Source organism: Vanessa cardui, chromosome 9 (assembly GCF_905220365.1).
Source record: "Vanessa cardui chromosome 9, ilVanCard2.1, whole genome shotgun sequence".
Lineage (NCBI taxonomy): Eukaryota > Metazoa > Arthropoda > Insecta > Lepidoptera > Nymphalidae > Vanessa > Vanessa cardui.
The window spans coordinates 8,672,093-8,695,846 of record NC_061131.1 but is presented as its reverse complement, the minus strand read 5'-3'; the positions used below and the strand labels follow the sequence as shown (position 1 = coordinate 8,695,846).

General features: G+C 30.6%; 1 protein-coding gene across 1 annotated transcript in view; it reads left to right on the top strand.

Annotated features, from left to right (window-relative positions):
- LOC124532289 overlaps window positions 1-23,754 on the top strand; it is a 159,706-nt gene that overhangs the window by 115,760 nt on the left and 20,192 nt on the right. The window contains exons 3-4 of the mRNA XM_047107115.1: window positions 16,895-16,972; window positions 17,395-17,576. Coding sequence (XP_046963071.1) covers window positions 16,895-16,972; window positions 17,395-17,576 — 260 coding nt within the window. The remainder of the gene's footprint in view (window positions 1-16,894; window positions 16,973-17,394; window positions 17,577-23,754) is intronic.

Below are 23,754 nucleotides of genomic sequence, written 5' to 3'. Positions count from 1 at the left end.
TCAGGATCACACTTGGATGTATCACATCACGTAGCATTGCGACCCGTTCAGCGTTAAGTTAGCCTTACTTAACGATGATCGTATTTAAATTCTAATTTGTGATTCTATCCTCAATTGTAAAAATTGTAAAATAATATTCAATTGATTAAATGTAAAATAATATTCAAGGCGTAGGCAATAATGAAGTTAACACATTTTATTTTTAAAAAATATCATGGGCATACTACACTACTAAAGTACTACACTTATGTATTAAATTTGTTTATGTAGTTTCTATAAAATAGTAATCTAAACGTCATAATAAACATTAAAAAAGTCGAGTTATCTATTGGTAAGCTTTGGACTTCAAATAATATTCATATATTGGATTGGACTCTATAATCAAATCTGCAGACGATTTTATTTATATTTTATTAATGAATACAAATATATACTCATTTTGAGTATATATTATCTAAACGATATATATTTTTTTGAGAGCTGAGATGGCCCAGTGCTTAGAACGCGTGCATCTTAACCGATGATTGCGGGTTCAAACCCAGACAAGTACCACTGTACATAAATAGATATATGTGCTTAATTTGTGTTTATAAATCATCTCGTGCTCGGCGATGAAGGAAAACATACAAACAACGTAAGGAAACCTGCATGTGTCTTATTTAATCGCAATTATGCCACATGTGTATTCCACCAACTCGCATTGGAACAGCGTGGTGGAATATGTTCCATACCCTCTCCTTAATGGAAGAGGAGGCCTTATCTCAGCAGTGGGAAATTTACAGGCTTGTTACTTACTATATAGTTTTAATTAAATGTCCTAAAAAAATATTTTTATCAAAAATTATAATATACTATGTATGTATATATATGTATAAATATGTGTATATATATGTATATGTGTGTATGTGTATATGGTATGTATATAAATAAAAAAATATATATAATTAAATGAGACATTTGGGAACAGCCTGTATTGTTTAGTTTTAATAAATAGTATATGCGAATACTTTTCTTAGCCAATACAAACCAGAAAATGGTTTAATGGCTTGTAAAATATATTAATGTGTATGTTTTATTATAAAAAGAAATAAATAATAAAAAAAAAAAAATTATAATTTAATTCCTGTTATATATATGCTTCTAGTTACAAATGTAATTAATAGGTCTAGCATTTACTAATGCCGCGGTGGAACGTCGACATTTCCGTGTTAGAAATTCGACGCCGGCTCGCCGTAAAATAGTCGAAAATGGCTTTCTCAAACATACAAATCTTTTCCTCGACGGAGTAAGACGACCCTAACCAGTCTCCCTACGGAGTAAGTACTATTTAATTGTACGGAACGTTTAATTTAGAATATTCCCGACTCTTTATTATATTGTGAAAAGTTTAAAGCTAAGATTTTGATTTTTTCTAAGAATTGAAGAATCATGCAAATTTATTTTAAATTTATAAAATATTCAAATCGAAACTATATTCATAAAAGCAATGTTTGAATCATCTTTTCAGAAGATAGACATATTTATTTTAAAGCTATCACCGTTTCGGAATTTAGATTTTACCGACAGGGAATGGGAAAAACACTATAATTACTCTCTTTAATTGATCATACACAATATATACATGTAATAATCATATACCATTGAGTGGATACAATATAATTAAAAAACTACACCTCGTAATGAAATTAATCTCTAATGTAACCACTGTAAATATATTTTATACATCGTGTACTACTTGTATTACTTGGTGGTTGAACTTTGTGTAAGCCCGCTTGGAGTATATCCTATTATCATTCACTCATCATATATTGCACCACCAAACAGCAATGCCTTGTAGGTATTTTGTGTTCCGGTTTGAAGGATGAGTGAACCGGTGTAAATAGTACACTATACGGTTTATTATAATCAAAACAGTTTAGTTATTGAGTTTGGTAGCACATTGGCAATTTAAAAAGTGATTGAAATTTCGAGTCATTTACGAGTCAGTCTACATATTACATAATAAAAAAAGAAACATATATACTGATTTTTAGTAACGAATTTAAATACGATAAAATCTGGTAGAGTAGCTTTTGATACCAATGTTTCTTTTTTTGTAGTAGATGAAGCTTCAAATTCCTTAGATAGGTACAGATGCTTTGTCAAATATCCGTTACAATAAAGTAGGCTTCACATAAAACCGACTTACATTGCATATTTTCACCGGTAGAAATTACAATAATGAATGATTTTTTTTTTAAATATTAATGATAAAATATCGCAATCATTGAATGATAAATATTATATCAATTATCATTTAAGGCCGATTAAATCAGGAATATTTCGGTTGTAGTTTTTATTTCTTCATATTTATAACCATAGCAATAGGACCAAGCTCCTTAAATTAAAGAGAAAAAAAAACCATAGAAATAGAAATTAATTTAATACGAACGTTATCTCTTGATCTTATAAAGTTCATACCGAGTACATTTTGTGTAAGGGAAGAAACACGGAAGTAGTATTTCAACCGCGTAACAATTGCTGCAAAGGAATGAATAACAATGCATTTAAACTCGATGGCTATTTATGAACTTGCTTCAATGTTGCAGTTGATCGAAATATTTGCATTATAAAAGGATACATCCTTGATAGAATTGATAGAACCTGTAAATCTAATTGGAGATAAATTAATAAACCACAACTAATTTGTACTAATTATTTTTCCACTTTATTTCCCGTCATTAAACATTTAAATATTCTAAAAAGGTCTTTATCTAAGAAATAGCGTTTTATCGTGAAATGATAGGTAGGCACACAGAAATCCGTGTTTCAAAGAATTTAACGGTTTCCTTTTAAAGATTGATTAACAGTATTTTCCGTTTGAAGGCGGAGGTTTTTTAATTGAATCATAACTCAAACAGGAAGCAGATAGACAACAGCTTTTTAACACGCGGTATAAACCTATGAGGAATATTATAGTGACCGACGTATGTACAGATTTCTGGTAACCTACAACGAATGTCATTGTCATTTCTTTTTTCAACATTGCCATCAAATTGATACATAAAACAAAGTATATGTAAGCAGAGAAACACAACAAAACAATCTGGTGGATTATCAATCTTAAATCTTATTACAGCAATATAAAATATATTTTGACAGAACAAGAGTTGTCCGAATATGCAAGAACGCGGTTCCTATCGTAATTAACAAGATAGTTCATCTTCTCTAAGTTAAATGTTAAATTTGCCACGGACGTGAATAAGGTCTAGAGCTTCTTGATATTGATTATTCTAATAGATACAATCGAAAACGAACAATGTTATAAAGAAAAACATTTTCTTAGTGCGCGTATTACTATACTTTTTTGTGATTTTATTTGGAAGGTAATAGCCGTCGGTAGACCATCGTTGGCATGCAAATTAATGCAAATTCAAATCCTAATTTTCAGGAGTTGTTTGAACAATTCGCTATCCCGTTTGCATTCGCTCAGCTTAACTAGGAAACCAATTTTTGGTTTAATTTGTTTTATCAAATTTGTTCACGTTAAATATATTTAGTTCCTACGCAAATAAATTTAAAACGATTTCACTACTATATAGTTTTCACATCGTATGAGACTACACAACAGTTGAAATTTGGTCAAAAGTCAAATAAATTTCAGTTTTTATTCATATTTTAGAATTAAACATTTGTTAAAAACTAACACTGTGTTAAAATCACGATATGATGGTGACTAAATAATTGAAAGTCGAATACTTTGTAATAATATATTTAATTGTAAACTATAAATAGCGTATCTATTACTCTATAGTGTTACAAACATAATAGCAGTTCGACCAAAGTAATAATAAATCTTATGAAGCAGTGACTACGACGAAGCTGTCAATATTGCGGACCGCGATCCCGGCAAAACCAATTACGCGCTCCAACTCAAAGCAATTCGTTCAGTTCAGTTATCACAATTATACAAATGTCTTCGTTATACTTGAAACGAATGCTAAAGTAAAATACTCTCATTAAACCAAAGAACTATTCCAGATATTGGTGTATAAAATAAAACAAAGCACCATCTAGTCATCCACCTACCTAGACTGGCGTTCTGTGTAGCAACTGTTAGTCTTGTGGTCGGTGACGCCTTTGAAATGACATCAAAGAATATTTTATTCATTAATTTACATAGATACCTGATCTGAAGACAATACACAAGAGGCTGTTCTTAATAATTTATTTATTCATATTGTAATTTTAGTACTGACATTTACGTAGCTTTCATATAGTGAATATACGTTTTGCAAAAATTTTACCTTTAGAATATGAATCTCAATAATATTTTTAACATCTGTACATTGCAATGCATGATACCTATATATATTTTCAGCAACTAAAATGATATGAGATAAAGTTTTAGGTTTACGTTGCAGCAAAATTCAATATGCAGACGGCGTATTGATTCTATTGAGCACTCTTGACTGTGATATACAAGATCCGTATAGGACGGGCTTTCTCGCTGCGAGCCGCTTAACCTTTAAAACTACTATTTACATTTGTAGTTGCGACGACATTTTATTATGTGTTTGATACGTTTGCTGTTTTCATCTCCTTCTTATTATATAAAAATTCAATTTTGTTATTATATAATGTAATATCATTTGTATGTTTGTCCTCTATGCGTTCCTGAACAAGTCATCCGATTGTGATGAAACTTTAGTAAGGTGTTTGTTGAGATCAAATCTTGCAAGCTGAATTATAACCACTTTCTCTCATATAAATTATATCATGCAATGCATTTTTATGTAATCATGACCATATTCGACACCCGGGATTGGCACCAAACGAAGGAACTCTTTTACATTCAAAAGCATGAATAGAAAATTTTGTATGAACATGCTTACTTAAAAATATGTCTTTTAGTATTTTTTTTTTTCATTTAATTTTTGTCCTTCAATATTTAGTGTTTGTAAACGCGACCAATTTTATTTAAATTCCAACAGGTGGCCAGTTCTTAAAAAATACTGCATTCTTCATGTTTCTCCTTGTCCGTAGAATAAATCATCTCAGTTAAACGACTGTCATTCGCAAATAAATTATATAAATATAAATAAATATAAAAGTTTCAAAGTGTAATTAACATTTATCCTAAGTAAACCCGAACAAACATTTCTTAGGTAATTTGTGAAACAACAAACACTAATCAGGGGTGCGCTAAATGTAATTACAGCTAAGGTCACGTTTCGGTTCCGTAACTTTTAAGGCTAACTGCAAGATGTATCCCTAATAGAAACTCTATTTAACAGAACTCCGTTCGAACATTACGTGTATAGGTTTCGATTAAACCTTTGAATTACTCTCTGAATAATTATTTAATTTATAATGTAATTTATTTAGGTAAGCTATTCTTGCAAGCATTTTTGAACAGTGATTTTAAAAGTATGTTTCACTTAAAAGTGTATTTTTTTCTGAATATTCCGTATCAATTACAATACAAGCAATGTTTTGTTTGTACAGTATATCTGTATTTATTATCAGTGAAAAATGTATGAATCAGACGCCTATTTCGTCAATGGAATACATAGTCTGTGTAGAACAGAATATGTTTATCTTCATACATATCAAATTTTCTTCATTGAAATTCAGAACAGAGTGACACGTACATTTAGCATATGTTTTCAATGACTTTTTTGTATTATTTCGAAACAAAAGCGACATTTTTAGAGGTTATTACATTATACAAAATATTTTGAATGGTCATCTAGCTAATAACGTTGCTGAAATAATTATTTTCATCTATTCCTTTTGAATAAAATAATAACCTTTACAAGGTAAAGATAATTTTAAAAATATTCTAAATTTAAAAGAGGATACATTAAATGCAACAAAAACCTTTTTTCAGTATTTCACAACGAAAACTTTCACAAAGAAAGTCAAGTGTTCTCTTTAAATAGAAGTGAATTGTAAAAGAGTCTCGATCGCGAATGGCTCTCGCAGTATTCAACAGTGCGGGAACAGAACCGGTCATACAACATACCAGGCTACAATACTTTCTCATACCTAATACTTAATATGTGGAAGAAATAAACGACTCCTTAGCTTGGTTCGAATTGCCTCCTCTTCTTCGATACACTTACTACACATCCTAAAAACAATTATCTGTGAGATATTACTATTAAACAATATATTGTGTTAAAGTTACTAATCTGTACTTATTGCATCAAATGAAGGTCATTATTTCAAAGAGTTTATTCATAAAGTTTAGTCTCACGGATAAAGCGGATACAACTCGCAATAACATTTAGACCTTTGTTAGCCATTACAGAATAGAGATTAGATTTCGAGGTTAATGTTCATTGTCTCAACCCCATTCGCGTGAGACGGCCGAGATCGAAATAGACCTTGTTTGAGGCAATCGAGATCGACCGATGATACCTTTACATCATCTAGATGATCGTGGAAAGCGAATGGCAGGTAGGACAATAATCGAAAATATAAGATTACTATTAAGCTATGATTGAATTGATTGATTGAATTGTGAAAGAAAAAACTGTTCCCTAACATACAGTAACTCGGCTTCTATTTTATTCAGGTTTAAAAAAAGTCTGGTATTTTACGTAATTTCATCGCTCGCTCGACAAGCGTCCCCAAACGGATCAGGTAATTCGATTTTTGTGAATATATAAATAAAAGAAGATTATTTGTAAGTATTCCACGGGGAATCTAAAAACAAAATTGCTAACGAAAAGGATCCGTTCAACGTTGTGAAGTAGTATAAAAAAGCCAACTTTTAATGTAAATAAAATTCAATCAGAACAAAAAAAATTTCAAGTAACTTCATAAAAGCTACAATATTGAAATAAATATAAAGCTACCCACGGTGCACAAACTCAGTAGTGACAAGAAACTCGGTAACTCTTTTCCACCAATTTTAATTATACAGATTAACTGTCAATAAAACACAATTAAGTTTATTTATATTTAACCTCTGAATGAAAAAAAGAATAATTTCACGCTTCTTCTAAAACAATATACTTATATTTTTGACATGGGAGTTAAATTTATTAATAGTCCAATTTTAAAAAACTGTGTAAACTCATTATTAAAAACAAATATCGTGCACCAAAAAGGATTTACTAATTTTGTGAAGTCCGAAAGTAGATGTTTCTACAAGAAGATGTTTTTGTAAACATATTGTAAGTATACCCACTTTATTAACAGTATAAGGGGATCTCGGACTCCCAAGACTAAAAATAGATCGGACAGCTCTTTTTTGCAGAATTGTATTTTCATTGACCTTCACTGACATAACAAACAAGTTTTTGTGTACAAGTGGTAAAAAACGAGGAAGGTCTTATATGGAAAACAATAGCTGTTTATTCCATATATAGAGGATGCATTATTATCAAAAAATACTTACTATACTTTGTAGTTGTTCGCAACTTCTTTTTTATCTTTTAATTTACTCTTAAAGCTTTTGTACTTGCATTAAAAATTGCAGACTTATATTAAAACCAATGTTTTATGTAATCTATGCTTTACTACGTATATTAATATTGTCTATACTTAAATATAATTAACAGCAGAATATTAATTGTATCAAAATTAAAAAAAAAGTGGAGGTTTTTTGAAGAAGAAACTATTTTGTTGATTTCCGGACGGTGATGTCGACGAAATATGCAATTCTGACGCTATGTCTGATGGTAAAATTTTGCAGTCGGGATTCATCTAAACAACCACAAATGCAGATTGATTGAATATCTATGCAGAGCTAAAGCATCGGCTGGACGGAAAGATTGATCTTTATTGATCGCCATCGCTTTACCGGGATGAACTTTAACCTAAGCCTATATTATAATCTAAGATCTATTGTAAAATAATATTCAATTCAAATAAGCAAAAATATATCAGAGCTTGACAAATAAATATGACGTAACGAATCATCACAGAATTTGATATAAGATTTTATATTTGGTTGCGATATATGGTATTTGATACATTAATTTTTTTTCCTATATTTTTTGTCAAAATACAAATATTTTAAAAATAAAGCCAATTTCAATGTTACAACCATAACACTTATGATCTAGGAACGTCTAGATACTGTGGAAGCATGTTATTTCAGCACTTTACGCTCGCTCAGCAGACATGCAATTTCTTGCCTTTAGTGTTACGGCTTCGTCGTCCGAACACGTAGAAGGTTTTTTTTTTAATTTAAAATATCAATAAAATGCATCCAATTTTTTATTAAACGCCTATTATAAAGAGAGAAGAACTTACTCTTGTTATTATTTCTCACTTCCCGTATTACAAAACAGATTTAAAATTACGTACGTAGTCGAAGATACATAAATTGTTGGTCCAAAAGATAAATCTATTGTAAAATAGTATGAGTGGAATACAAATACCCCTTCTAAATATGGATGGTAATCTTGTCGCATAATATATACATATATTTCACTAAAACAAATAACTTACAGTTATAACATTGGAGCTGAGATGGCCCAGTGGTTAGAACGCGTGCATCTTAACCGATGATTGCGGGTTCAAACCCAGGCAAGCACCACTGTATATATGTGCTTAATTCGTATTTATAATTCATCTCGTGCTCGGCGGTGAAGGAAAACATCGTGAGGAAACCTCCATGTGTCTAATTTCTCGAAATTCTGCCACATGTGCATTCCACCGACCCGCATTGGAACAGCGTGGTGGAATATGTTCCTTAATGGAAGAGGAGGCCTTATCTCAGCAGTGGGAAATGTACAGGCTGTTTCAACAGAATTAAATCCTCAATTAAGCTGCGGGTTCATTCGGTCCCTAATATATTTAAATAAACGTTAATATTATACACTTTTTTTAATTGTTACCACAAAAAATATTTTTCCAGTTACCTAATCTTACAGGAACTGAACACTACCTAATAATCACAGGTACTCTTCACATTAGAAAAATAATGCTATCGATCGCTGCTATGAAATGTTTGATATACGCCCGACGCAACTCAATAAATAAACTCAATAAATAATCTATGAAATATATAATTAAACAGGAATACTTTCAGAATCTATTTTGTATTACAGACAGCGCACTAAGAGGCTCTTTGAGAGAATTTATTTAACTAGTTAAGTAACCGTCACAATGTTGAACAATGGGTTCTTCGTCTCTTAAAGAGAAAGTTTGAGGATTATCCCACCAACGTACTGTGGGTTGGCGGATTTACAAGTAGCAGAATTTTTGGCGGCAGATGCACACAACGATATCTCAACCTCAATTTATAAAAAAAAATAAGCATTGAAATAATAGCGCTTACTTCCATTATTGGCTTTGACTAACACCTAGTTTTAATATATTTTATAAGTAACAACACGAATTTCAGCAAATTTTGTGATCAATACAAAGCTGTGTTTACACGCTCCAACCGAAACTGCTTTTGTAGCCGCTCCAAATTTGCATAGAACTGGTGCATCGAGATCTTGAGGGAAAACATTTTGATAGATCTATAGGTGCGTCCCCAGTGTACCAATTATGCAAGATAAACTTTATTAGTAGCAGATAGAATAATTATTATTACATAATTGGTATACTATTCGTTGTAGACGTTAGTGTCAACATTAATTCATTGGTTTTTGTCGACATCTATTTAACACGATAGGATACTTTTATGAACATAATTCAAATGTTTATAGGTTATATTTTCAATAATTTTTAATTAAACAACATGTTTTTATTACTCCTTATATGTATTCAATACTAGTCGAACCGGCTTACCTACAATTTATATTTATATAGTGTCCTTCAACTGCTCCTTGCTGCCGAAGTTGAAACGATTTCAGCCTACAACATATACCGTGCTTCCTTCAGTACAACCCGTACTTTGTTTCGCTTCTACTGCTACTGAAAAATATACAGATTGTCTTCCAAATAGTACTGTAGGATATCTTCCATTGCATTGCAAATGAAAATAGATATGTGACATAGCGTCAGATCAGAAATATTTTGTACTTTGCATTTTTATAGCGGAAAGGACCATACTGTCGATCAAGTACATATTAGGATATACATACAACATTAAAGTGAGATTCAGAAACTTTATAGGCTAAAGTGTAATAATCCAATAATTGTCAAAAGGCGTACCATATCCATGCCATCTTTTATGGCATGTAAATAGACATTTAAAGCATAACAGATTTTAATAAACTACACGAATATAAACGTCACTTTCGTACTTTTAGTAACTGTAAACGCTATTAAGAGTGTGCTATAATAGTAAATGATGATTTATATATCATAAAAAATATTTTTACAATTTCTAATGTTCTTTTGAATCATGGCTTTTTTATATTAAACCACACAGTATATAAAAGCGAACACAAGAAATCTGTCAAGCCTTTGAATTTTTCAGCTTTGGTGGGACGAACGAAGAGCATTTGATTTTTGTATATATAGAGATACTACTTGATCTAGGTAACATTAATTGATGGCAGTATCTATTACTATCGACACATGACATACGCAACTGCAAATAGAAATTACCGCTACTTCATGTACCTTTCCCCCTGGGTAACTAGCCTTTTTATAGAAAAAAATGGAGCATGTGTGCTGTTATTGGACACACTCTATCAAAATTACCAACAATGGTTCCCAAAATAATAAACCGGTGATAAAAATTCCAATACCAACATCCATACAAAGAGTTGGATAGAGCTTGTTAATTAATTTAAGAAAAACCTTTTGCTCGAACAAGCCTAAAACATGCTACTTTTCTAACTACTCATACAAAAAATTTAACACTAGATAAGGTTATTTTTTTATTTTACTTAAAACATATCATTACTAATAATAATAAAAAGATCTAGTAGCTCATCATTGTAAGTGAGTAAAACGATTACACATTCTTAAACGTAACTTAATTATAAATTATTAATATGACGAACAAGATTTTCACAAAATTATTTTCACGACCTACGCTCAAATGATTCACGGTCGGTTACACACTAAAATAACTTAATGGTAACGTCAGTATGTCTGGCAGCTAAGTCATCTTTATCGCTATTCTTCGAAAAGTCAGCATGTCACATTTCTGAAACTTTATGCTCAAGTAGGTGAATATATTAGCACAGAATATAGAGTACGACACAATGACACAATGTAGCATCGGAAAATGCAATGGAATGAAAATAAAACCGATTACTGTCGATTTACACAACCAATAGAAAAAGCTCCCTATCGCGCCATTCGACGCTATTCGTCGCTATAGATTGAAAGCAAGTGCATGTAAATCGACGTGTCAAATTGACGAATATATTAGATCATATGATATTACAAGTTATTACATTTGTGCAAAGACCATATTCGCATGAGAAATAAATATTGATAATTTGGGATAGCGTACTTAATTCGGAGGTGATCGGTTTTACGAATTTTGCCGATGCCACATCTAAGTAGTGTCGTACGATACGTAAACACGGGTTTTTTACGGAGTATTCATAGATTGTTTTAAAATTTTTACAAATAATGTCTCAAAGGTCGAGAAAAAATGCATAAGTATGAAAGTGAGGACAAGTACTATCAGTGGGCCAGCGACAAATAAAATTGACATTTTGAAACCGCATTTTTCGGAGTAAGTTACAGTGTTTTAATTTTTTTAAAACTTGTGGTCTAATCTATATGGAGTCCATTAGGATAAACACAAAAATAAAAATATTGCATATTCTTTAAATTAAACATGTATTTACTGATAAGCACAAATTTTATTTGTAACACTTAAAAAACGTTAAAATACGCGTATGCACACGTTAACTCACCTAAAAAACAATATTAACTTAACCTTGAGATAATAATATTAATATTTAGTAGTACACACCCTTACGAAGTCATCGCCAATATAAATATCACTACATAAGTTTCCCGCTGCGTCTATCTGTTTATTTGAAATCTAAAACTCTAAAACTTCATCAATTTTCATACAATTTTCACCTCAATAGCTCATTAAGGTTTTGTAAATTGGCTGGATGTGAGTACCTATAATTGTTCAAGATACCAATGAAATTACGTATTGATGTTATGTAGAAAATGTAATATATTAAATTAATATACATACAACTTGACAGTTTATCTTATATATTTTTTAAATATTATAAAAGCAATGTAGTCTCGATAATCTATAATGTTTTAATACTTCACCGCATATCTTGCATTTCTGGCTACATATAAATTATATTATGACATAAAATAATATTATTTACAAGTCATATCAGAAAAACAGCAAATAATAATGTCAAAATAATACTAAAAATAACCACCATTTTTAACATTTCATTTCTATTTTAAAATCAATATACCAAAAAATTGTACTTAATACTTGTTTGTGATACAGATCTTTAAAAAACAGGGCCCTGGACAGAAACCCTGAATACCGAACCCTGTGATTATCATCCACGAAAGGGATCGGAAGGTCGCGAAATCGTTTTACAAAACACATCTGTTGCCCTTTCCGTGTCGTGCATCACCTGTCCTCTGTGGAGTGAATGGATTATTTGTTTTTTTTTAAAGTTGCAGGCTAAAATAAATTTAACTTGCATATGTATCTATTAATTGAGATAAAAATAATTTTCTTCATCCAGCTCTTCTACATGAGGAGCCATAGCTAGAGCACTCCACGGGAAGGCCATAGAAGCATTAGAAGGCAAGTCAGGGGTAAAATCAGTGGTTAAGATTCCCATATAATCCTTTATCCCCTCGTAAGGATTACCGTTCTGAAGGTTTCCCTTAAATGATAAATGTTATCCTATTGAACCCGTCAAAAACTCAATTTAACGACTAAAATCCCTATATATGATGGCGCCAAACTTTTTATTCCAATTTATTGGGATATTCTCAGTGTTGACAAATTGAGCAAGTCCACTTCAGGATTTTTAAAAAATATAATTAATTCTGATAACTGTTTTATCTCGAGGTTCCAATATACCAACTTTGAAATAATTTGTATTGTTCCTTTTTAAACATCGAACTTCAAGAGTACATTTCCATGCCAAGTCGGGCAGACATCCGAAAGTTCCCATAGGTCGAAGATAAGTGATAGAGAACACTTCCCAATAGGTAATTGATAAAGCGAAAAAATAATTGTAAATGTAACATAAAATGGATTTTAGAGACAAAAAAAAAATAAAAAAACCTTTTTAACAAAATAGGGACAAATTTCGAACATTCAGAGATTTCGAAGAAAACATTATATAGAGTGACTCAATTAATTTTCATTAGACTCTACTGCGACACCGTTGATGTTAGGACAAGGGTAATATTTCAACAAAATTTCTAACGAGAAGAAGTATTTTGTAACTTTATAGTCATATAATATTTGTTTAACTTTGAATACTTCTAACGATACGCGTTGTTAATAATAAATAATTAACTATTTTCGTAATAAATGAATTTATTTCATTACCAAATTACCCATGATACTTTATGTGATTGGAAGCTACAAAAGAAAAGGAAAAAATATTTTCAAAAATAATATAAATATAAATCAAATAATGATTCGATTCCATTTTTTAACCTCGCACGACTTTGCTTTGATGAATCGCTGATAGAAAAAAATCGTTGCTAAAAAATAAAAATATATACTTAACGAATAAAAGTCGTGTAAAATATTGGTCTAATAAATAATTAATATACTTATTGTTAAATGCGTGTCTGATGTTTAGTCACGACGATATTCACGTACCGATGCATAAGATAAGGGACCCCACGATTTAAAGTCATGGTCAAATGTCGATATATGATCAAATAAAAAGAATAACATACTATCAAGATATTTTTCTTTACTTGGACACATCTTATTTATTTTTTTTAATTTCATACAACATTGATGAGTTTTACAAACAGCGGACAATCTTTATAATGTTTTTTTTTTTTTTAATTACAATTATTTTCAAATTTTGTGTTCTAGAACTAGGTTTTGAGGTTCAGTCACACTGTAAAATGCGTTTATAAATATTAATATATCTCAAATGACTCACTGGCATTAACAAAAAAAAACAGCTTAAAACCTTTTTCTTTGGCTGTTTCATTTTTTATGTGATTAGTAAGCTTCATGTTCCGGGTACTACGAACGTTCTTTATACGTATATAAATAAACTGTTGATATATTTAAATCTTTATATTTTTAGTTTTCCCGTTTATATTAAAATCTTGAATCTTCGAAATCTTATATCGGCTATCTAAGTATGAAGTAACGACTATTTAAACTACTTAAAAAAATACATTTAAATACTATGTAAAGTACAGTAAAAAATATTTTATATATTTATTAAAGCAAAGTAAGCGAAATCAATGTTCAAATTTTTATTTGATCGAATAATTCGGATTCGTAAATGCCTAAATGGAAGTTGTTTCAACTTCATCTAATGGAAAAAGTTTGACGGCCTGTTCATTTCACATGGTTCGTTAGGCTTATGAAAATAATTGTTCATTTACAAGTGACGAGTTTCTTTAATGGATTCAATGGCTTTTTATGTATGATAAATTCAATTTGGAAATTTAATTCTGTGAATGTCTGGTGTCATTACAATGTTTGACACGATCAAAATCTACTCTTTCTTTTATTCACTTACTAGAGACCCGCCCCTGCATAACCGACACTAAATATACTACAGAATTTGTTTATTTACGACATCACATTAGAAACTTCAAAAATTATCAGTGTTTCTTATTAATATAATCGCCATATATGATATACAAAAACCTTCCTCTCGAATCACTCTATCTATTTAAAAAAAAGGCATCAAAATCCGTTGTGTAATTTAAAGGACCTAAGCATACATAGATGACAGAATAAAGTCGCTTACCGCAAACGACTTTATTTTACTCTATGTAATGATTTGAAAATTCTTGCTGAATACAGCGACGCCATAAAAATAATTGTTCTACAAAATTATGTAGTATTCACGAAAAAAAGATTATTAACCGCCATAACGTTAATGTGCTAAACAAGCTAATTAAATTATACAAAGTCAAAGTCTTTCATTATAGTACGTTATAAATTTCTCTAAGATGTCGGATAATAAATTCTATCATAAAATGCGAGCGTTGTTAAAAATATTAATTAAAATTACATATTTATAGCCTTTATAAAATATTATATGAGTAAGTTGCAAGTTACATAGTGGTCATAAAATAATATAAATATGAATCTTTTCTTTAAAATCGACCTTCGAACGTTAAAACTTAATATAAATGTAACATGTTTTTAAGAACTTGCTTAATTTTTAATTAAAGATTATTAGGATTGGTAGGTGAAGGAAAACATTGTAAGTACACGTACGTTTCAGATGTAACAAGTAACAATATTTAATGAGAATTTTAAAATAGACACTCACTAGTATGATACATACGAGTACCTTACATTCGATGGAGCCTTGTGGTAGAATACGCTTCAAGCCTTCTCTTAAGCAGAGACTGTCTTTATAGCCCAATAACGGAGCGTTAACAGGCTATTACTTTACTATATTTATCTATTTAATAACAGAAGCTATTCATATTATATGCCTATAAATTAAAAATTAAGGAACGATTGAATTCACCTGCTATACATATAAAAAGGAACTTCATTTAAAACTTGATTAAATTTTGCTTTTACCTGTGATGTGACTTAAAATAGCATGTTGTTGTTGTCCTCGAGGCAACAGTAAATCAGTAACGACATACTCAAATTAAATGACACCATTTGGAGCATTAATAACTCAACATAAAATCTATAATTACGTTTTGGACGTTAAAACATTGGTGCCGATCCGATTTATCGACGTCGAGCCGTCTCTTACTGTCACTTCCAAAATAAATTTGGTATATTCAATTATTGTGTTTAATGTTTTACTGGGAGTTTATTCTTTGTAGAAGTAACAATTGTCGTTAAGGAATCGTCGAATAATGAAAATTTTAAACGAGTTTTGTTATGTTATATGGAAATATTTTATCAAATACACTATATACACTGCCAATGGGGTGTTTTTAGTTTCCCCATAACAAACGCAAAATAAATCATATAAACTTTTTACACTTCATCGAATCCTTGATCTTTTTTATGATTCGAGATACGAATTAATATAAAAATAAAAATAAAAAAAAAAAACAAAAATATACTTATATCCTCTGGTTGGAGTGATCAAAATAATTGGTAAATATTTATTTGTAGTTTTCCAACATTCAATCCCAACCATCATGCAATCTTATTTTATCACCAAAAATATGTAAACTATCTGGTATTAATAGTATTTATATTCTTAAAATGAAAACATGGTTGAATATAAATTTTACACCCATTAAAAACATGTAATTACCGAAGTTTCACAAAATTTTCGATCTTGTGAAAGTTGCTGTTTTAAAAATTAATTGAAGCGAGACTTAGCGCATGTAGTATTAATAAAACTTACTCAGTGCTTTTTTATTACAAACTGGACATAGCCGGTATAATATTTTCATGCTCAGAGTTAAGCCTAATTTATTGGAAGGAGATCTTATCCAACTTTATACATTGAAAGCATGTAAAAAGGTAACTAAAATATTTATTAAATCGTTCTCTTTTAAACATTGAAATAATTTATGAATACAACATGCATATAACAGATATTCAATATAATGGAACAATGTTAAGCAAATTGCTCGATGAATGAGATCTAAGTCTCTTCATTCAACGCGCAATCGTTCTCAAATGACCGGCTTAGCCGAGCGTCTGAGTGCACATCCGTGTTGCAAACTTACAAGATGCCCAACAAACTTCGTTTTAACTATGTATGAGACGATATTCTTAAGCCCTAGCAAGAAACATACTTACTTAAAATGTTAAGCAATGCAAATAAAAGGACATAATCACTATATTATTGGAAGCTGTTACTGTTTAATACAGGACATTTTTTCTTTGTTACAGCCAGCACCAATTTAGTCGGTAAATTTACACAAAGCGTACGCCGGATCGTGCAAGATGTCAAAGACGAGGGCACTTCCAGTAAGTCAAAATCTATTATTAATTAACATTTTATTTATTCATATACACAAGCTAATAATTTATACTTTATTCTTGCCACTGTTTTCATATAAATGAATAATTAACTGAAAACAAAGTTAGACGAATGAAAACGGACGGACTATATATTTATCAGTTAATGAAAAATATATGTTTGTATTTCCGTCTGTACGTGAAAACTATTTTAAAATGTTAACGTTATTTTTAAAAAACAATGCGTATGCGAGGTAAATCTTTGATATTTTCTTTGAAGTAAAATTATCCGATTAAAATAAACACATAAGTAAAAACGTTCATAGTCTGTCATAATCTAAGATATTGCTTAAAACTTCGAGTAATAAAACCACATACTTTTTTTATAGTACACTTTTTAATTTTAATATATTTTATTTGTACGTGACTAGGCGGGCAGACTAAGGAAGAGGTAATCGAGACCAATGAAAGGCTCCGTGTAGTTCGCGTCCGTCTCGATGAAAACTACGACACTGCGAAGAAAGCTCTGATAACACTTATGACGCGCTACAATGAGTCCAAGGCTGAAAGGAACGTCTTCACGCGGTACGCTCTACTCAAGGCAATGATCAAGGTTGGTTTAAATTTATAAGTAAAATAATCAATTTTTATTTTAACGTGCATGTTTTTCAGTTCTATTTAAGATGTAAACGATTTTTGAAGGCTGTTTCACGATTAACCAGATGTTAAGTGTTAGTTAAAGAGTAGTCTATATAAAAATCGTGTATTTTTATATTAGGTATTTGTAAAAAGATAAAGATAAATTAATATTAACCTTTATTTAATGGCAGGCCTTGATAAAGTTATTACTATTATGGGATTTCCATGAAATACAAATTTTTATTTGCATGTCATTACTAATGTCATTAAATTAATATGTTAATGTATAAAATTACCTGTTTTATTGACGTGAGGTAAGGATAATAGATAAAAGTTAATACTTAACTACGTAACTATACGCAATCATGATAGTGTAAAATCATATTTAAATAGCTTATTTAAACAATATCTAACATTATCTTATATACGTATGATTCCTTATATCTAAAGATTTTGAACAATTAATTTGTAGATTGACAACATATATTGACTTAATAAATTAAAACTGTCTGAAAAAAAAAGTCTGACACGATAAAGATTCTGTAACGTGTAACAGAAACACGAGTTGTGTATAGATATCATTTAAAATCTCCTATCTTAAGTCCTCTAATATTATTATTTATTATTAGTGATAAGGTGGGTAAGGTTAGGTTAGGCATGCCAGTCTCTAATATTTTTTTCCGGGTGAGGATAGGAGCTTTAGCTACCAATGATACTGAACATTGGAAGCTAAACATAAAAAGAGAAAAAAAGATAGCTCAGGATAAATACGCGCTTGGGTGTTGCAGCGTTGACGTGCTCTTCCTTTGATAGCGAAATTTGTCTAAATAAGTTGAAGCTCGGCGTGCAAGTTGCGCAAACGCAAACGAACGCAGCTTGCGGTTGTAGTGGGGGGTATGACGAGCTAACAGTAAAGCGTAGTAAGAGCGGCAACGCCCGCCCAATATGAAAACCTGGTTCTTCACTTTATATATGCCATTGAAAAATGTTATTAGAATTTTCTCTGCTTTATATTTTAATTTTTCTCAAAAATCAATATTAAAGCCTAAAGGATGTATTTTTAAAATTTATCTCACCTTATTTGTTAGATAAAACAAATAAACTTTTTCCACTTTAACACTGAAACGAAATGGCGCGTTTTGAATTTTCAATGAAATATTTGTCGTATAAAATAAGGCGACGAACCGTATGCCACCGAATGGAGCCATATGAATTCATTGAAAATTTCTGACGACAAAGACTGTCGTGCTATGAATATGCCGAATGTATTCCCAAAAATCTATTGAGCTCCTTCCTAATCCGCCAACGGAGAAACCTTACGATCTTAAGATCACTATTTCTATATTCTATTTTATATGATCCAGGAGCCACGGGACACCTTAAATGTAAATTTAGCTTCTGGCGTGATCCCCTTAACGGCCACTGCTGTTATTTCATGTTCCACTTTATCGAACTGATTTGCTTTCTAAATCCTTTCACGCTAAGGCTATAATGCTCTGCTACCCACTTCGTACTGATGCAAGAAAAGCGATCATATTTAAGTACAATAGTAAAAGGCTTTTCTGTCATTGCAACGTTGTATGTAATCATATCTGTACGAGTCATAGTCATTTTCTTCCCTCGTGTAGTTTGACCCTTGAGGTGAATCATTTTTTTTTCTTTCTTTACGCTTATTATAATGAATATGAGTGTGCAACAATATTTGTTAAATTTGTATTTTTATTCATAATTTTATCGTTATTATTGCGTATTATATACATAGCTCTGGTAGTAATACTCCAAAAAATGTGCACTCGCTTACCTTTAAACAACTGTAGTCCACAGCAAGAAAATAATATTTATATTGTTATTTTAAACAATACAAGTATCTCGACTGAGGTGAATAATTGCATAAAAATTAAGAAAATCTAGTACAAAAATGAGTCACAATTGAAATACGTAACTCAGAGGAGGAATTAACACCAATTACTAAAAGGAACCACTAGTATCCAATAATGGAAACTTCCGTAAATTATACCATTCATTAACAGAAATGCAAAACAACAAGGCCGGGTAATGTGAAAATCGTGAATAAACAACTAGGTCGTGCATTTGCGTATTTTGCAAATGTGAAACCAAAAATTCGGGTATTCTAAGCTCGTTTAATTATTATTGCGTATGAATAATTAACGCTTTTAGGACATTAAATACCTTTAGAGTTTGAAATATTTAGGATGCACTTAAAAACGTCCACTATTTAGTTTCAAAGCCATAAATTACGAGGTAACCTGTTGCTACTTTAAGCTTACTATTTTATTCCTTTAATTATTTTATTTATTTAAGTCACGACTATTCCTTTTTTATTTCATATAATAAATTATTCCTGATATCATTATTGCTATCAAGATATTCTAAGTTTTTAATTCTGAGACCTCTTTAATATTCACGAAGAGTTTCTTCTTGCTGTTTTAATTAAAATAGACGAGTCTAGTGATTCTAATTTCAACATTAAATCGGAAAACGGAAGTGTTAAAGGTTAAATGCAAGCACTTATTATATATATAAGATATATATAATAAGTGCTTGCATTAAAAATATACCTGGTACAAAAGTAGCGACAGGCGGAGAGAAATTAACAAGAAACGGTAAAATTTGCTAGTTGGAAAAGAATACGCGCAGCTGTAGCTTTCGATATTTTCCGCCCTTGGGGACACATTTTCGTAGTGGAAGACTAAGTTTGGACTATTGTGCTAGTTCTATAAATATAGGCAGGATTTTTTTTTTCAAATTTAATTCCCATAGCGAATGTATGCAGTAATTAACGTGTTGCATTTCAAATTACTCTTCTTGAATTTCATCAAGCGTGTCAGAAATGCTAATGACGTTGATGGTGTTGATCAGTTTCGGAATACTTATATCGTCGCAGGGAAATAACTGCTCAATCAATTTATAAGATTTGTAAATGAATGTAATATTATTTTATTTAAAGATCTAACCGATCAAAGAGCGGTCTTTTGTCTCCGATTACTCTATTTAATACTTGGAACGAGTTAAGAAATCACTAATAAATATTAGGACAGTTGCTTTGCACTGTTCATTTTAAGTTCAAATTTCATAAAATTTATATGTAGCCTCTGAAGTATTTCGTATTCAAAAGATCTTATGTTATATAAACAAAAGAATATTTACCCGATTTCATAAACCCTCCTTCTTGTTAAAGATGGCTAAATCGTCTCTGAGAAGTGGATGCTCAACAATTTTTTATTTACATTTACAGTTACAATTATATTTTCTTATATTTATCCTTTTTTGCGCAATAGTCGTTTAAAAAAGCATTTAAATTGATGATTGCTGACTTTAATTTAACTATAATAAGAAGGCAATTTTTTGCACTCATGAAGACGATAATAAAGTGCGTATGAATAGTATATACCAGTATGTATTTTTTTACAACTCATGGTAGATATGAGCTTTGAACGATCGACCTCAACCGCAAAATAATTGATTAACCTTTTTTAAGCAAGAATGGATGGGAACGAGCCGTGGCATGTGCATAATAGGATGGCTTGAAAGGGGCCGAAATAAAATTAATTGTTTTAATTCATACCTGCTCCAATATCGATATAATAATGACTGTTATACACACATTCAAAATTTATGTGTTGAAATGACCTTGTGACGTACATGACATTTAGAATTTGATAGGGTTTTAAAAAAAGTTTGCCCACAGAGATTCTTTCTAGATACTAGCCAAATGCGTGAGAGATGTACTATCTCTTTGCAGATTGCACATTTGTATGTGCACACAAAGGCATGAGAATTAGTGAGTAGGTAATTCACTAATTCTCATCATCCAACCATTAAGAGTGCATTAACTTCTAAAGCGTTTCGTATGCTAGGATTTGTGCTGAGGATTTCCAGAGAGTTTAAGCGTGTTTCAACTTTTGCTCTTTTATATAAATCATTTGTGAGACCTATTCTAGAATACGCTTGCACTGTCTGGAATCCACAGTATAGTAAATATATAGAATTAATCGAAAATATTCAGGAAAAGTTTTTAAAATATTTAAAATTTTCGTCTATAAATAATTTGAATCAAATAGAAAAGATACCGACAACTGAACAGAGACGACTTGAACGTGATATGGTGTTTTTATATAAATTGATCCACAACATATTTGATTCCCCTTATCTCCTTTCTAAAATAAATATCAAGTGTCCTCGCCCTGGCAGTCGGAACAAATCTATTTTTGATTTTCCATTGACAAAAACTAAATATGCAGCAAATGCATTTGTTAATAGATCATCTAAACAGTACAATAAAACATTTACTGAATGTGATATTTTTCATCTCTCCCTTAAAAAATTCAAACTACAAGTAAAAGAAATATTATACTCTGAAGAGCCTTAATTTACTCATGCTTTTTTAATTAATTAATTATAATTTGATTATTTATTATTAAAATATGTTTTCTTGATTTAAAAATTAAATTTATATTAAATTAAATTATGTAAATGAATTATATAATTTCATGCACCTATTAAATATAAAAAATGTCTTGTTTTGTACTTACTTATGATTAATTTATAAATGGAAACTGTTTTGGTTTAAGAATTGTCTTATATTTTTTTTATTTTATTGTAATTATTTCACTGTTTGTTTCCTGTACACTAAATAAATAAATAAATAAATAAATATTAAGAACTGAGATGGCCCAGTGGTGCGCATGCATCTGATGATTTCGGGTTCGAACACAGGCAAGCACCACTATATATATATATATATATATATATATATATATATATATATATATATATATATATATATATATATTACTATATATATAATAATATATACTATATATATATAATATATTTGCTTAATTTGAGTTTATAATTCATCTCGTGCTCGGCAGTGAAAACATCGTGAGGAAACCTGCGTGTGTTTAATTTCATCGAAATTCTGCATTTCACCAACCCGCATTGGAACAGCGTGGCGGAATATGTTCAAAACCCTCTTCTTAATGGGAGAGGAGGCCTTAGCCCTTATTTTTACTACATCATCCGACACGACCAGAGAGACTTCGGGCACCAAACCAACGACTTTACTTATTTTCCCAGTCATTTCCGTAAACGCTTGCCACTGAACTACGGTTTTTTAAGTAATTTTACAAGTTTGATTTTGTATAAAATGTGTTGAAATACCATATTATAATCATTAAATAGGTTCGCAATTAACTTAATGATAGTCGTTTGTACCAAGACGAAAGGGCAAGAAACTCAGTACTTACCTATGTACCATAGAATAGATTATTGGAATTTTATTAAAGAATCGAATACCCGTATACTCAGGAAGGGTGAACTCCTTGAAGTCGTGAAGTTTGATTAGTACCAACTCCTAAATAGAAGTAAAGATAATTATTTACTTCTATTTAGAAGTTTTATAATTTTAGTTACAATTTTTTATCAAAGTCATTTAATTTATATAATCAATTTTATTATATAATACCTATATCCATATATATGATATTGTATCATGCAAAAACAGCAGCAGCAGTGTCTATTTTTAGGCTCACAAATAATCCGAAAAGCTCGTTTTTGACCAGTGAATATGGTTTTATTTGGAAAGCGTTACAAAATAATCTCTTTATATTCTATACGATTAGATCTTTAAAAGTCGAGTTCTCTGACCGGAAAAATCATCTTTTATGATTGCTCTTCAATTTAAACTTAGTGTAATTACAGGTCAAAGAGACATAGCATTTTATTGGCAGTGGTATTTCAATGTGAATATTAGCTTTTGGTGAACTATTGCATTATCACGCGTACTTCAAGGTCTAACTTCGAATGCCACTGTTACATTGTACAGTCAGAGTAAGGAAACCTTCGCCAGTTATCAAAATAATTCCTTTATCCAGTCTTAAACACTTAGTACCTTTCGAATCTAAACATCAAATGATTGCGATGAAATATGTCATTCTCAATCGGTAAAGCAGATTATCGCTCATACTCAGCACACGAAAATAGATCTTAAGGTGACGAACCTTATCTTACCCCGAATGTACTTAAGATTTATGGACAAATATTTCCTTTATCTGTTCAAGTTCAATGTAGCCAACACAAGCGGTGTGAGTTCACCAGGTATTTTGCCGGCGTCATAACTAACTTCAATT